This window comes from Myotis yumanensis, unplaced genomic scaffold (genome assembly GCF_028538775.1).
Source record: "Myotis yumanensis isolate MYYU_CA2020_CCGP unplaced genomic scaffold, mMyoYum1.0.hap1 SCAF_11, whole genome shotgun sequence".
NCBI classification, from domain to species: domain Eukaryota; kingdom Metazoa; phylum Chordata; class Mammalia; order Chiroptera; family Vespertilionidae; genus Myotis; species Myotis yumanensis.
This window is the reverse complement of record NW_027223762.1, coordinates 71,207,292-71,221,978: the sequence shown is the minus strand read 5'-3', so window position 1 is coordinate 71,221,978 and position 14,687 is coordinate 71,207,292. Positions and strand designations below refer to the sequence as shown.

Here is a 14,687-nt window from a genome sequence, read left to right as displayed (position 1 = left end):
ATCAAAGCTTGAAGAAGGAGCAGGAAGGGTCTGGTCCCAGAAGAAAGTTCTCTCCAGTCCTCATTTCCAGACGTGTTCCCATTGCTGTGTGGGGCAGGGGTCAGCCCAAGGGAGCAAGCACTGGCTCCTCCCCTCAGGTCCCCAGGCATGCTCGCACTTCTCCTGGGGCTTGGGTTCCCTGTCTGCCTCCCCTGGAGTCTGGGCGTGCAGCAAGTTCTGCCCGACTAGCCAGCCGGCCAGGTCCCGGCATGCCCTGGACCTCGGTGACAGATGCTGAGCTTACGCAGAAATGGAGCCTAGTCATGACGCCACTTCCCAAAGCACGTTGCTTGTTGCAGGTCTGCAGAGAGTGACCGTGTGGGTAACATCACGGTGATCGGCTGGCAGATGGAGGAGAAGTCAGACCAGCGGCCTCCAGTGACCCGGGCTGTGGACACCATCAACGGGAGGGTGAGCACCCCTTCATGGGAAGGAGTGATGGCCCCTGTCTAGATGGGCGCTGCCTCGGCCGCAGGGAATGGGGAGGTGGGCCTGCACTGTCCACCCGCCATAGGACCTACCAGTCCCCCGGGCGCTTCTCAAAGGGGAGACAAGGGAGCCCCTCAGGCTCTGCTTCCCCGGAGCCTGCCTCTGCCCAGGCCACACGGGCCACCTCTCCAGAATGGGAAGAGGTGGGGGGAGCCTGGCGGAGGGGCTGCAGTCAGGAAGGGAGAGGGGTGTGGAGGGGGTGCAGTCAGGAGGGGGGAGAGGTAATGGGGGTGCAGTCAGGAGGGGGGAGAGGTGGCTGGGATTGGGGGTGGGGAATGAGACCCAGACTGTCTTTGGCATTTTGTTAGTACCTTCCTCTCCCAGGCATTCAGGCGCTCATGGTCGCCTCATGCACACACATCTCAAGTCTGCACAGGTCCTACCGCCTCTCACACCCCCTCTCCCCTTTCCCTCCCATGCTGTCTCCTCACCTTCTCTCTCACTCTCATGTTCAGAGACAATCTGTGCTCTCAGACTAGAATTCCAGTTTAGAACTCAAGCGCTGGTACATATCATTTTAAAATACAGAGATAGGTCATTTTATCCCAAATAAACCCAGAACGTCAGCTATGGAAATATTTCTGGGTATCGTTTTCCCTCCCTTTTACTTTACACATCAAAACACTGAAATATGAGGTGAAATGACATAGTCAAAAGACAGGCATTTCTGGAAAATTTTGAGTGGGACACGTCCACTGTACTGGGACGTGGGTTGATCAGTCAGTAGCCTAGGTGACCTACTCATTGTGGAGTGGATGGTGCCATTCACCTAAAGAGCTCCTTCATGAGATCTGGTGGCCACCACCCCTGCGGAGTGCGCTGGGCTCACCTCAGCCTATGGCTTCTCGTGCTTTTCTGTACGTCACTAGATGGTCCTCCCCGTGGACGAGAGCTTGACCGAAGCATTGGGAATCCGATCCAAATATGCTTCGTTGCGGAAAGACACTTTGCTGAAATCGGGTGAGCGGATTCCTCCACGGTCCCCTTGCCCCTCTCGGGAGAGTCCAGTCGGGCCCAGTCACCCTTTCCACCCACCTCTGTGGCTCTCTTGCCGACATTGGCCTTAGTGGCTGCTGGCCTCGCTGGCACAGCCCTTGTATTTGGGAGTTAGTGGTTCATTCTGGGAGAACGGGATTGCATGTACCAGGGGAAGAGCATTCAGGCTCAGTCACCTGGAGGGCTCTGGGTTTAAGTGTTTGATTGAGAGGAACAGTCAGGATACTTGGGGGCGTGGGGAGGACCCGGCCAGGTCTACAGTCTCCGTCTTCCCGCCCCTCAGTGTTCGGTGGTGCCATCTGCCGCATGTACCGCTTCCCCACCACCGACGGCAACCACCTGCGGATCCTGGAGCAGATGGCGGAGAGCGTGCTCTCCCTGCACGTGCCCCGGCAGTTCGTGAAGCTGCTGCTGGAAGAAGATGCAGCCAGGTGAGGCCCATGTGGAGCGGCTGCCCGCCCACCATGCCCGTGCCGCCTGCCTTCCGGAAAGCTCTTAGATATGTGTGGTGGACGGAGCACTGGCCCAGATAGGCCAGATGACAAGCCAGCTTCCGCCCTTGGCTGCTTTGTGGCCTGGGCATCCAGAGCCTCCGTTTGCTCATCTGCATCCTGAGGTTTCTGTGCAAAGACTTCACAAGACAATGTGCCTGGAGCACTAGACGCGCCCGGCACTCGGTCCCCGCTCCCTTCCCTCTCCTTTCACTGCTCTCTTGGCCTCAGGAAGTTAAAAGTAGCTGGTCATTCTTTGGTGATGGCTGCCGGGGTCAGCAGTTTCCGTGGGCAGGGCCTCAGTGATATGGGCTCCAGAAAGTTAAGCAGGACCCATTGGGCATCCTTCCAGCTCAGGGCATGCGCCACTGGTCCCCAGGCAGGGAGGAGCCTGGGTGGCTCAGCATGTAGGTTGTGTCTCCTGTTCGCCCTTCACTGTCATTACTGCTCCTTGTCATAAAACGATGTTAATTACAGACACAATTAACAAAAGCGTGAACGAAAACATTGCAACCAGAATCCTGCTGTTTTAACACAACTGTTTCATTTTAAATTTTCATCTTAAAAAAATCAAACTTAAAAATGGCAAGAAATGCAAAGAGCTGCTTTCTCTCTATTCATACATCTTTTATATGTATTTTAATTTTTACATTTTTCCTCTTAGCTTTTTTATATCTGTGCCTTTATACATAGCTACCCTATATTTTCACTTTTCTTATCATTTCTAGTTAGGGCATCATTTCCCACTGTTGGCACTAGGTATGTGCTCACATGCACTGTAACTTTAAAGACTGTTCACGGAAGCATTTTGCTTTCGAGGGTTGTGCTGTTTCTCACTCTAGCCACGTGGCAGGTGCTGTGCTCGGTGCGAGGCTCCTTGATGGGCGAGACACCCTGGGAGACAGTCATTAACAGAACTGGGGGCCACACATGGAGCCCCAGATGTGTCAGCAGAAAGTGAAAGGGGGCCCTGAGAAGGAGGGTGGTCTGAGCAGGCCTCTGTGACATTAAACTGACACATAAGAAGGAGCCACATGAAACACAGGCAGAGACATCCAGAGGGACCACAGGGTGCGCGTGAGCTGAGCTGAGGCTGGGGCCAGTGGGCCTTTGAGCGAGGATGCTGCTCTCCTGCAAGCCCCACAGCCTGACCTGCACGGGGTGTTCTTTTACATTAACTTCTCTTAATCCTTACCCAAAGACATGTCTTAATGGCTTTGGCAGCGAGAAGAAGGGAGAGAGAGAAACATAGATGAGTTGCCTCCTGTACATGCCCAACCAAGGACCAAACCTGCAATCTGGGTATGTACCCTGACCGGGAATCGAACCCACAACCTTTTAGTGTACAGTTCGATGCTCCAGCCAACTAAGCCACACCAGCCAGGGCACATTAATTTTGCTAATATAATAATAAAGTAGTACAATTTTTTTTTAACATCAGACAACAGTAGATTCCTAAAAACTTTTATAAATTAGGTTTTTTCCCTTCGAAGGAAAATGTGCATAGTATATAAAAAGCTAAATACTGCCGAAGGCGGTTAAAAACGTAAGTCTCAGGGTTTCCATGTTAGTGTTAACTGCTGTACAGAGTACTTTTAATCAGTACTGATTTCTTATAACATGAGGATTTTAGGTCTTTTATACTTTCCTGCTCCCCAGGTTCCTAAAACGGTTATCCTGTTTTTTGTTTGTTTGTTTTTAATTCGTCTTGTGTTTTGTTATTTGTCTGGAGACAACAAATCATAGCAGTTACTTACAGGTCTCCAGCCCCTCGTGTTTGGGAGGGTCACAGGTCATTCTGCTCTGCCCAGGCCCAGTGGCTGCAGCTTGAGCCTTCGCCCATGTGGTTTCTGTCAGGAGCCAGGGTGTCGGGCCAGGGCGGAGCTGCTCTCCTCTCCGCTCCTCCACTTAGTTTGCCTCAAACATTTGGCTGCGTTTCTGTAAAAAGCTTCTCTGTGCACTTGCCCTGGGGTCGGGTTCTGCGTCTCGTGCAGCCCTTCCTCCTGGAGGGCCCGTCACGCCCCTGCTGCTCGGCTCAGACTCCGGTGCTGGGCCCTGCCTGGCATCTCAGTGCTTCTGTGTGCACTTTGTTTTCTGGTGGTGCAGACCCTGGGCCTCACGCCTGTGTTTTGCTTGCAGAGTGTGTGAACTGGAGGAGCTGGGGGAGCTGTCCCCCTGCTGGGAGAGCCTCAGGCGCCAGATTGTCACTCAGTACCAGACCATCATCCTCACGTACCAGGAGAACCTGACCGACCTGCATCAGTACAAAGGTGGGCACAGGTCTCTCCATCACTACGCGCATACTCTTGTGTTCCCGCTGGGACTCGACCCCAGGAGCGCTCAGATGGTCACACTGGCAGACACTCAAATGGATTTTTCAAAATAGATTCTCATGGAGGTGTGAATTCTCTAAAATTTAGATTTTTCAGATCCTAATTAAGAAGGCAAATCTGTGAATTACATTGAAAATTCCTTCCGAGGAGCCATGTGCCAAAACAACCACTGTGCGATGAGATTTCGGAGAGACCAATGACCCTATAGCAGTGAAATGCCCGAAGGATGGAGGCCCTGTGCCTTCGACAAGCACTTTTCTCCATTTCCCAGTTTAACAGTGGCATTTGCATTGAAATATAGATTGAGTGGAACTCGCTATTTTAAGGCTCCAAAGGGAGGTGGAGTACAGACACCTCACCTTTTCTTGAAAGATACCCTTTGATTTTCAGAACACTCTCAGGGAATGTTTAGAAGACTGTTCTTAACTTACTCCCTTTTTATTCCAAACGGAATGATTTTTTTGGGGGGTCGGGGATGGAGGGGCATTCCATTATTTTATTCTCTATCTTTAGATTCTTCCCTCCTTCTGCTCTTCATAATAAAATTTCAGGCTTGAAAGAAAATCATAAGCCCTTACCGTACTTTTGACCCAGAACGTGTGAGCATGCCCATGAACTTGGCTGTGGAGAAGTGAACACAGGAGTGATAATAAGATGCTGGCGCCCTGGTTTGCTTTGAATCTGAAGAATAGATCCCAGTGTATTTCTAAGAGAAAAGGCAGCATTTGTTTGAAGGAACGTGGGGACCTACCAGGCTGGATGCCAGTTACCTGGGAGAGTCTGACACCACACAGCCTGAGTTTTCTGGAGCAGAGCCTCTCAATGTCACTGTGTCTAAATGCCCAGTCTTATTGATAGCGGATTCTGCGATTCCAGCAGGCTCCCTGCTGCTGGTGCCGGGGCCGCCGTACGTGCCCAGTGAGCAGCTTCGTGCAGAGCGGACAGTGCCTGCCTGTATTTTGTATCCTGGCAAAATAAATCTTCCTTACTTTTTTTTTCTTTTTTTTCTTTTAATATATTTTATTGATTTTTTACAGAGAGGAAGGGAGAGGGATAGAGAGTTAGAAACATCGATGAGCGAGAAACATCGATCAGCTGCCTCCTGCACGCCCCCCACTGGGGATGTGCCCGCAGCCAAGGTACATGCCCTTGACCGGAATCGAACCTGGGACCCTTGAGTCCGAAGGCCGATGCTCTATCCACTGAGTCAAACCGGTTAGGGCTAAATCTTCCTTTCTTCACCGCTTACCTCTTCTACCCTGATTGTCAGTGTAGTTTGTAATTCCTTTCTTTTCTGGGCATTGAGTTCCTTTATTAGTTACAGATTTTGACTGTGGAAATCAGATCGCAGATCTTTGTCACACAACATTGTCCACCTGCTTGACCACCCAGTGTGCACAGGGGAGCCTGTTTGAGTTTGCGTTCTAGTGGCCAGAACTGGTGCTGCCCATCACCTGTCCATCCCCACAGCCCGGGTGGTGAGCAGATCTTGCCATCACTTTTCCGGATTGAGAAGTGCTGCTCTAGTTGAACCAGTCCCCGAGGTCTGGGATGATGGCAGCCTCTAGAGCTGGAGCAGGCAGTCCTGGCGTGGGCCTGGCTTTTTATAGTGCTGTTGGCATCCTCTAGCACAGAGCCTCCTCCTGTGTCAGCCTCTCTGTGAAGAGCGGAGTCATGGGTGGGCAGGCATTCACCGTCCCTCCTGAGGCTGCCTCCCGCCTCCATTCCCCACCTAAGCACCCAGAGCCAGTCTCCCGGCCGGCGGGCTGCCCTCCTTAGCGTCTGGAAGTGAAATGTGCTCATAGGCAACGCAGAATTGCCGGGGCTGCGACCTCCCATACCTGCTTTCTGAGCAGCGTCCCCACAATACCCCTTTCTACTGCCATTCGTGAGTGCGGGTACATGTTGACGCCCTTTGTTTTTGAATATTCCGTTTCTTAGGTCCCTCGTTTAAAGCGAGCAGTTTGAAAGCAGATAAAAAGTTGGAATTTGTTCCCACAAACTTGCACATACAAAGAATGAGGGTTCAGGACGATGGAGGATCAGGTAACTGCGGCCCCTCTTGTGGAACCCCTGTCACTCTGTTCCCCTGTGCACGTGGGCCCTGCACTGCCCCACATCTGCGCCAGCCTTGCCTGCGTGTCCTGCTGGGCAGCTCGATGAGAGACACATCTCAGGACTTTTGTAAGGTCTTCATTCAGAGCACAAACCCCTTCCTCTCATGTCTCCTCCGTCCAGCTTCCTTTGCGTTTCTGTGGCAGAAAGCTGCCCAGCCGTCATCCTCCCCAAGTAGGGATGCAGGCTGCGTGTTGCCTTCAGCCCCGTGTGGCTTCACCCTGGGAGGTTAGGGGCCCTAGGACAGCCCAGGCTGTGGGGCTCAAGGAACCGCAGTCTGCGTGGACCTGGGGGAGGGTCAGGCCCCAGTTTTGTGTGCATATCCCTGTAGCTGGCTCGTCTGCAGGCCCAAGCCCAGGGTAATGAAGGAGAGCTTTCTGTCATTCAGATCAGAGCTATGACATCGTCACCATTGGGGCGCCAGCCGCACACTGCCAAGGTTTTAAGTCAGGAGGCCTCCGCAAAAAGCTGCACAAATTTGAAGAGACAAAGAAACAGTAAGTTCCTGGGAGGGTTTATGGTCCTCGTATGGCTGTGTGATGCTTCCTGGGTTAAAACATCAAAACATGAGCACAAACGCACCAGCCCTTGAGCCGCTGCTTCGTGGTGAGAGGCTGCCTACTGCCCCTGTGCTGCTCTGTGCGCCGCGGGTGGGGGCGGGGGGCCAGCTGGTCAGTAGTCCTGTCCCTGCACATGGAAATCACCTTGAAGGTGGTGCTTTTGGCAGCTGCCCTGAGTGGACTGCTGGCTCTGCTGTCCGTGAGAGTCGCTGGCCAGTCTGTGAACGTCCCCAAGTGTGCAGCCTGGGAGAGGCTGTTCCTTTCCTAAGGGATGCTGTGGAGAAACATTCCCAGTTTTAAAAAGGCTTGAGGGGCTGCACAGATCTGCCGTGCTGAGCAGGAAGCTGCCAGGCAGCAGGTGGGGAAGGCCAGTGCAGAGCGCAGTGAGGTGCAGCTGGAGGCATGGGGGTGCTCTGGGGAGAGGAGCGAGAGGAGAGCTGGCCTCAGTGTGGGGCCGACAGATGTGGCCTGGCCCCGAGGAGCTCTGGGCCTGGTGTGAGCAGGGCGTACGTGGGAGCAAGCACACAGGGTGCTGTGGAACGTGCAACAGGGGCGGCGGGGAGAGACCTGCGAATCCGAGCTAGTGCGTTGGGCACGGGGGAGGCGATCTTCCAGAATGTCAAGATTTAAATCGGTGAAGGGATGGGCGTGTAGGAAGTGGAGGTGGTGAGTGTCGAGGGTACTCTGAGATCCTGGGACCTGAAATAGAGAATGAAAGGCTGGGGCTTGGGGAGGACGATCATGATGTGAACGTGTTGAGGCTGAAAGGAAAGATGGAAGTGAGTGAGGCAGGTGGAGGAGAACATGGACCGAGCAGGTTCTGGAGAAGATGGAAAGAGGCAGGGCCAGGCAGTGAGCCAGGGACGTGGAAAGCAGAGGCTGCAGGCAGAGTTTTGAGGTGGGAAGGCGCAAGCTGAGGTTTGGTGGAACAGCCCCTGCAGAATGTGGAGTTGGAAGGTCACACTCGTCACTGGGAATGGAACGGGCTGAGGGAAGGTGAATAAAAGGCCCAGGGAATGAATGGCCAGGGAATCCCCTCAGGTGGTCAGGTGGAGAGTTAGCAGGCGCCGGAGCCAGGAGGCCCTGGCCTGGCTCTGTGCTGCTGTGGCCGGGAGTCAGGACGTGGCTGGAGAAAACGGACCTTGGACTGGAACAGGGATGGATGAAAGGTCAGGTGCAGTGTTGGGGCAGGGATGCCGCTAGGAGTGTCACTGGCCATGGCGCTGAGGCTAGAGGGGACAGGTGAGGAGGGGAGTACCGTGAGGAGTGTCCATGCAGATGGGTGGGCAGGCTGCCCTGAGCCACGGAACTCCTGGAGGCGGGAGGAGGGGGAGCAGGGAGGGCCTGGTGTGGAAGGGGAGCTCCAGCCTTGGGAGGGGGAGGCTGCAGACAGCCTGCTCCACCTCGACGCATCCCCACCAAGGGCCCTTCCTGCTCAGACAAGCCAGGTGGCCAGGCCGGCTGTGGGCCCAGTGCCTCAGGTGTTTCTCTGGACAGTGTGACAGCTCCAGGGCTCCCGTCCCACGACTGCACAGCCAGCAGAGACCCTGTGTGTGTCACACCGCTGCACGGGGCGTGTGGAGTATGAGCGTGTGATTGAGGGTGGCACGGGGCCTTGGAGGGGAAAAGCCAGTCGAGAGGGGTGCCCCCGGCTGTCCTTGTCCCAGGAAGGCCGGCGTGCTCATGCCCGATTACGCCGCGTGTTAACTTCAGAACGTCTCAGCCCCTATATGCCTTTGTGGTATTTTTCAAATATATAATATTTTTATGTAATGTCCTACTAAAGTCATAGACACTGGTGGGAGCGGTTTTCCTCGTTGAAACTTCCTTCAAGTGCAGTCGCACTGTGCCCACCGGGGATGTGCCCTGGGCATGAGCACCCGCGAGGCTGTCAGGAATGAGCACCCGGCTCATGCGTTAGTTGTCCTTCAACTATCAAATTCAAGTGTTGTGACAAAACTGGGCTTTTAAATTTTTGGTTTGCATTTGGTATTTGCTAACACATGCTAATATTTCGTTTTGGTTCTTTTCTTTAGCAGTTTTGAGGAGTGTTGGTGAGTTTTCTGTCTGTGGAGAGAGTCTGTCTGGGTCTTGCTCTCATGCAGAGAAAGCCTGTGCTGTTCCCTCCCCCGAGAGGTGCTTCAGCCTCGTGCCGCTGTGGGCTCCGAGTTAAGGCCCCGACACCGTTCCCTTCCAACTGCAATGTTCTTGGATGATGAATAGCCAGCCCAGTCTCTGCTTTGTCTTTAAAATCCGAGCCTTTGTTGCTGTGCTCCTCCAAGGGCAGACCTGGTGTGCTTCTCCCTGGGCCGGGAGCCCAGGCCGCTGGGATGTCCCGTCCACACCTAGGGGGACTGAGATCTTTCCGGCTCTATTACAAGAACCTCGGGGCTTGTCAGTCTCCACCTCCCCTCACCATCACCTTTTGGGGAATGAAGCCAGCTTACATTTTCATGATACTTAATAGTTTAGGCATAATTTTAAAACAGTGTTACTAGTATTAGTTTTACCAAGAATTACAATAACCAAGTGAACTTTTCCCACCAAAGAGTTAGATGGCAGCCAGAAATCATCATGTCTGCTGCCTGGGGTTCCCCTGCTGCTCCAGGCCCCAGGCGTGCCCAGAACGGGGCTTTGTAGTGGCACTTCTTCAGTTGGCAGCCCCAGAGGCACCGCCAGCCTTTGGGATCGCCCCCCTTGGAGCTGGTGAGGCTGGGGCTGGGGCTGGGCCCTGTCTGAGATGCTGGGCTCTGCGGACGTCTGGCACGGGAAGTCCTGAGGAGCCCTCCAGGCTCAGGCCTCGCGGCTTTCCTAGTGAGGACCAGGCATGGGCACACGTGCTCACACCTTCGTGGTCACCCCGAAGGGCAGCTCTTTGAAGCTACTCATGTGCTCCCTGTGCGAAAGGCCCAGCTTGATGTTATAGGACGTGGCCTGTGAGGATAGGGAGTGGGCGGGATGCACAGGGGAGGTCCATATGTGTGGAAGTGTCCATCTAGGTACACACATGGATATCTGCGTACAGCACACATTACGTGTGTGCTCTAAACATCGGGAGGGTTAAAGGTTCTTAAACTCTATTTTGAGATTGTATTTTTAAGATTGAATTGTCTAAAATGGCAGCTATTCATTTGGAAGAGGGATTGCAGGTTGGAAGGTCACCGTGTGCACCTGGAGCTGTGGGAGGTTCCCGTTGGACCACGCAGGCTGCAGCGCAGGCTGCTGCATGGCTTCTGGCAGGTCTTTGTTGTGGTGTGTGGGCTTGTGGTGTGCTTTCTTTCGGGGGTGCTTTGGGTTTTGCTTTTTGCATGCTCAACCCATATTTCATCCAGGGCAGGGGCGGGGCAGTTTTGTGTTGACTTGGATAATAAATAGCCAGCCCTGGAAAGAACCCATTGGGGAGCTTCTCAGCCCTGCCCAAATCACCCCCATCCCCAGAGAATGTGATGGAGGGTGTAGCTCTCCACCTTCTCTCTCATCCCCCAAACCCAGTGGGCAGCTCTGAGGGAACCAGCAGGGCCCCTCATTCAGTGAAGCAGGGGACACCCACTCCAGCCAGAGCCCATGACTCCCGGCTGTGGGAGAGACCTCTGCATTGGTGCCTCATCCTTCCCCTCCCTGCTTTCCTCGGCTTCCACACATGGTCTGAAAAATCTGTTTATAATATCAGGTTGATTTGGGATCTTAGCTGAGAGACATGTAATTTACCATCTCCGTCTGGAAGGGCCACCATGCCAGCAGACCCCACGCCGCCGGGACGCTGGCCGGCTCTCCGAGGCTGGTATTTATTTGTGTCCAGTAATGGCTGGGCTGTAGCTTTGACCTCAGATCTCAAGATGCACATGCTGCTTGGTGGCGAGGAGGCAGGGTGGGAGGAAGAAGCAGGTTTCCAAAGCTCCCAGGTTTGACAAGAGCGAGGTTTGAAGGGTCCAGGGCCTCTGGCTTGGCACGCTCTCCACCTTCACATTTCAATGGAGGAAAGTCCTGGAGAGGGGAGGGAAGGCAGCGGGTCTCTGAGGATTTGCTGGGGTCAACACGGGAGGGAGGAGAGCTGTGGGTGTGGGCACAGCAGGTTTGAAGTCCCAATTGGCCAAATGAAAAATCAAGGATCCTGTTGGCAAAGTCTTGCACCCTGGGAAGTCTCCCTTCACTATGACAAGCGGACCCCTTTGGCACCAGCAGACCCCATGTCTCCACTTAAGTCCTCCTGAGAATTCGACAGTGAGGTAATTTCTGGGTTTAATATTTGCGCACAAGGTCCATACACATGGTACAGATACAGCTACAGACAGATATAATAGGAGACTTAATGTATGTTAATGCTTCAGGCTTCTGCAGGAAGCCCTATCTGTACTTCCCTTGTGCCCCACATACAGACAGGAAGGCTCTCCTTGATATCCCAGCCCAGGAGCACGTCCCTGCGTGGCAGTGCTTCATTTTGTGTGGGTCGCGGGCTGGGTGGGAGGGCGCTGCCAGCCTCATCGGTCTGTTCTTACCTTTCTTAGTACGTCATCCAGCTGCCAGTCCATCATCTACATACCACAGGACGTCACCAGAGCCAAGGAGATCATCGCCCAGATCAACACCCTGAAAACCCAAGTGAGTTACTATGCAGAGCGGCTCTCGAGGGCGGCCAAGGACCGGTCTGCCACTGGCCTCGAAAGGACACTTGCCATCTTGGCAGACAAGGTAGGAGGGGCGGCCCTTCTGCGTGTGGGCGGGGCTCCCTCGGTGTGGCAGAGGGTGCCCAAAGCCGTTCACCCAGTGGGTGACATTGGTTTGATCTGGAAAGTGAGCTTCAGATCCAGTTCCCACAAGGTCCAGGGGCTTGGTGATTTGCCCGTGGTCACAGGCCAAGGACAGGCCAGGGCTGTGACGGCCACCGCTGCTCCCTGCACAGGCGGCTCCCAGCAGGGCCAGAGGAGTCCCTGTTAAGGCCTGACAGTTCCACACTTTCTTAGTAACCACCCACTGAGCACATTTTCCCCATGGTTCACTTGTACTTGGAATTAAAAAAAGAGAAAGCGAGTTATTATACAGACATAACATAAGAACAGTATATTTTATTGGCTTATATATAACCAGTAAACTAGCCTTTCATTGATCCTGATTTAAAATACATAAGGATACATCTACACTGGGATGTGCTACCTCAGGTCCTTTTGATGGGTGATGCGTCTTCAAATTACTGATCTCTGTCCCTCACACACACACACAGATTCTGCTCACACTGCCCTGGTCACAAGCACTGTGCGCTGTTCCTGAGCAGAACACCCCACAGGTGTTCCTTCCTCCCCACGGGTCACCATCAGTCATGGGAAAGGGAACTGCCGAGCGCCTGCGCACACGGAGCCCCCAGAGCTGGGGCCGGGCTCCAGGAGGTAGCTGCAGAAGATAGGCTTCTGTGACTAAGCCAAAGTAAGGCTGGCGCCTGGATTAGAGGGGACAGACAGCCCTTCGTCCTTGAAGGCTGGGGCGCGGGGCCCTCTTTAGGCCCTTCCTTGAGCGATGTTAGCTCAGAGGCAGGCACACGGGCTGTTAGAGGTTCCTCATCCTCGCTCATTCTCCCATGTTCTCCAGTCTTCTTGGTGGGAATTCTGGCTAAGGGTCCGCAGGTCGGTCACGAGGCAGTCCAGGCTCGGCGTCCTGCGGGCTGTGGAGGGGGCGGAGGGGCCCAGGCAGGTCCGAGCTCTCAGAGAGGACAGGCCTGGCAGTCCCTGGCTTGGAGCTCAGTGGCCCCGGTGTGTGTGCACCTGCAGACCCGGCAGCTGGTCACCGTCTGCGACTGCAAGCTGCTGGCCAACTCCATCCACGGGCTGAACGCAGCGCGGCCCGACTATATTGCTTCCAAGGCCTCCCCCACCTCGACCGAGGAGGAGCAGGTGATGCTCAGAAATGACCAGGACACCCTCATGGCCAGGTGGACGGGCAGGAACAGCCGGTCTTCTCTGCAGGTGGATTGGCACGAGGAGGAGTGGGTGAGTGCTCCCCATTGCCTCATTGTGCTCCTGAGCTCGGGGTGAAACTGGAAACGTCCCACAGCTGCTCTCCCTCAGGAGGGCCTTTGCAGAAAGCTCTGAGACCCCTTCCAGACGGCTGCGGGGCACCTCATGTCGGGAGGGAGACAGCATTTCACCATTGTGTCCCTCGGAGGAGCGGGCTGCTGAGGGCTGCCCAGCTTTCCCATTGGAGAGCTGACCAAAATGACTCTCAGACCGGGCTGTGAGGGGCGGTTTTCTCCTGGAGCCCTCGGCCCTCGCCCTGACACCACAGCATGTTGTCCTCAGAGTTGTGCCTGAGAGCAGATCTGTGTCTCCTGAGAGAGGGACATAGCATAGAACTGGTTTCGTCAGGTGTCCAGACTGTTGAGAAGCAGAGTTTGAGTTACTGAATTACGGGGCAAGCGCTGCTTCACTCCTGATCTGATTGGACGTCCCTCACCTTCTCCCACCACCCTCTGAAGGGGTCAGCTGTTTCCATTCTCTTTCATCCAAGAGACCTCGGTCCGTTCTGTGTGATGCAGGAGGTCGCAGGGGAGCGAGGGCGGTGACACTGGCCCTGGGCCCTGGGGCACCTGTGTTAGCCCTGGAAGGGGCTGGGAAGCCCTATCTGGCCTCCATGACAGTTACTAGCAAACATCTCCCAAATTTTAAAACTAGCAACCTGGGACATAGATCCATCCTTTGAAAAGCAAATACAACTTAAACTGTATTTGGGGAATTACGAATCCTATTGATATTTCTAAATCTTGTGTTTTGATGAGCATGGGGTGGGGATCAGTGGGGGATGGTTTGGTTTGTGATCTGTTCTGCCTTTCCCATTGGAGAGCTGACCAAAATGAGCTCTTCTGCTTTTGGAAGGAGAAAGTGTGGCTGAACGTTGACAAGAGCCTGGAGTGCATCATCCAGCGGGTGGACAAGCTGCTGCAGAAGGAGCGCCTGCTCGGTGAGGGCTGTGAGGACGGCTTCCCCTGCTCGGGCAGCGGCACCAGCAAGAAAGGTAACCGGAACAGCCATGCCTACTGGATCAGACCGGAGGACCCCTTCTGTGATGCCCCCTCCTCACCACGCCCTGCCTCCATGCCCGCTGCTGCATGCCATCCTCACCTGACCACACGTGCGTATGCATCAGGCTTCCCATCACACTACCTCCGCCTCATGCTGCATCTGTCTGTGTCTTGACTCCGTGTCTTCTTCCCCCATGCAGACTGCAGGGAGGGCTGTCGGCAGAGGGGGTGTCGCCGTGCATGGAGCAATGGGCAGTGAGGGCAGAGGCGCCTGTGGGTTTCATGCCCACGGAGCCTTCGTGTGCATCTGCAGTCTGGCTAAGGTGGGCTCTGAAGGGCCTCTTGGATCACGCTGCCACAGCAGTAAGGGTCGGGCTTCTGTGCTCCTCTGGTTTGTGAACCAGTCTGAGAAGCGGGAGGAGGCCAAATGCACATGCATTTCTGATGAGGCTGTGTATTGTGCTAGGTCAGGAGCTGGTAGAGTCGATGACAGGTGACTGGTGCAGGGACAAGCTGGAGGAGAGCTGTTATCGGGCCCAGCGGACTTGTCGAAAGGCCAGTTGTCATTAGTGGGCGCGCTCACCCAGCAGAGGCATGGTGCCTTGGGGGTGTGGTAACTCGGTCTGGTGGTGGCACCTGTGCCTCTGGTGCTGAGTTT

The 14,687-nt window shown here is 54.5% G+C and overlaps 1 protein-coding gene across 15 annotated transcripts in view; it reads left to right on the top strand.

Moving 5' to 3' along the window:
* INPP4A (inositol polyphosphate-4-phosphatase type I A) overlaps positions 1-14,687 on the top strand; it is a 124,171-nt gene that overhangs the window by 77,738 nt on the left and 31,746 nt on the right. For 8 of the 15 annotated variants that reach the window (XR_011473202.1, XM_070429888.1, XM_070429885.1 and 5 more), the window contains 10 exons: positions 339-450; positions 1,398-1,488; positions 1,808-1,955; positions 4,155-4,285; positions 6,290-6,394; positions 6,852-6,960; positions 9,060-9,077; positions 11,529-11,712; positions 12,783-13,001; positions 13,884-14,139. Coding sequence is in view for 14 of the 15 variants with exons in the window: in XM_070429888.1 (XP_070285989.1) it covers positions 339-450; positions 1,398-1,488; positions 1,808-1,955; positions 4,155-4,285; positions 6,290-6,394; positions 6,852-6,960; positions 9,060-9,077; positions 11,529-11,712; positions 12,783-13,001; positions 13,884-14,139 (1,373 nt within the window). In the remaining variant the exon portion in view is untranslated. The remainder of the gene's footprint in view (positions 1-338; positions 451-1,397; positions 1,489-1,807; positions 1,956-4,154; positions 4,286-6,289; positions 6,395-6,851; positions 6,961-9,059; positions 9,078-11,528; positions 11,713-12,782; positions 13,002-13,883; positions 14,140-14,687) is intronic. The other 7 variants (XM_070429895.1, XM_070429894.1, XM_070429893.1 and 4 more) reach the window with 3 other exon arrangements.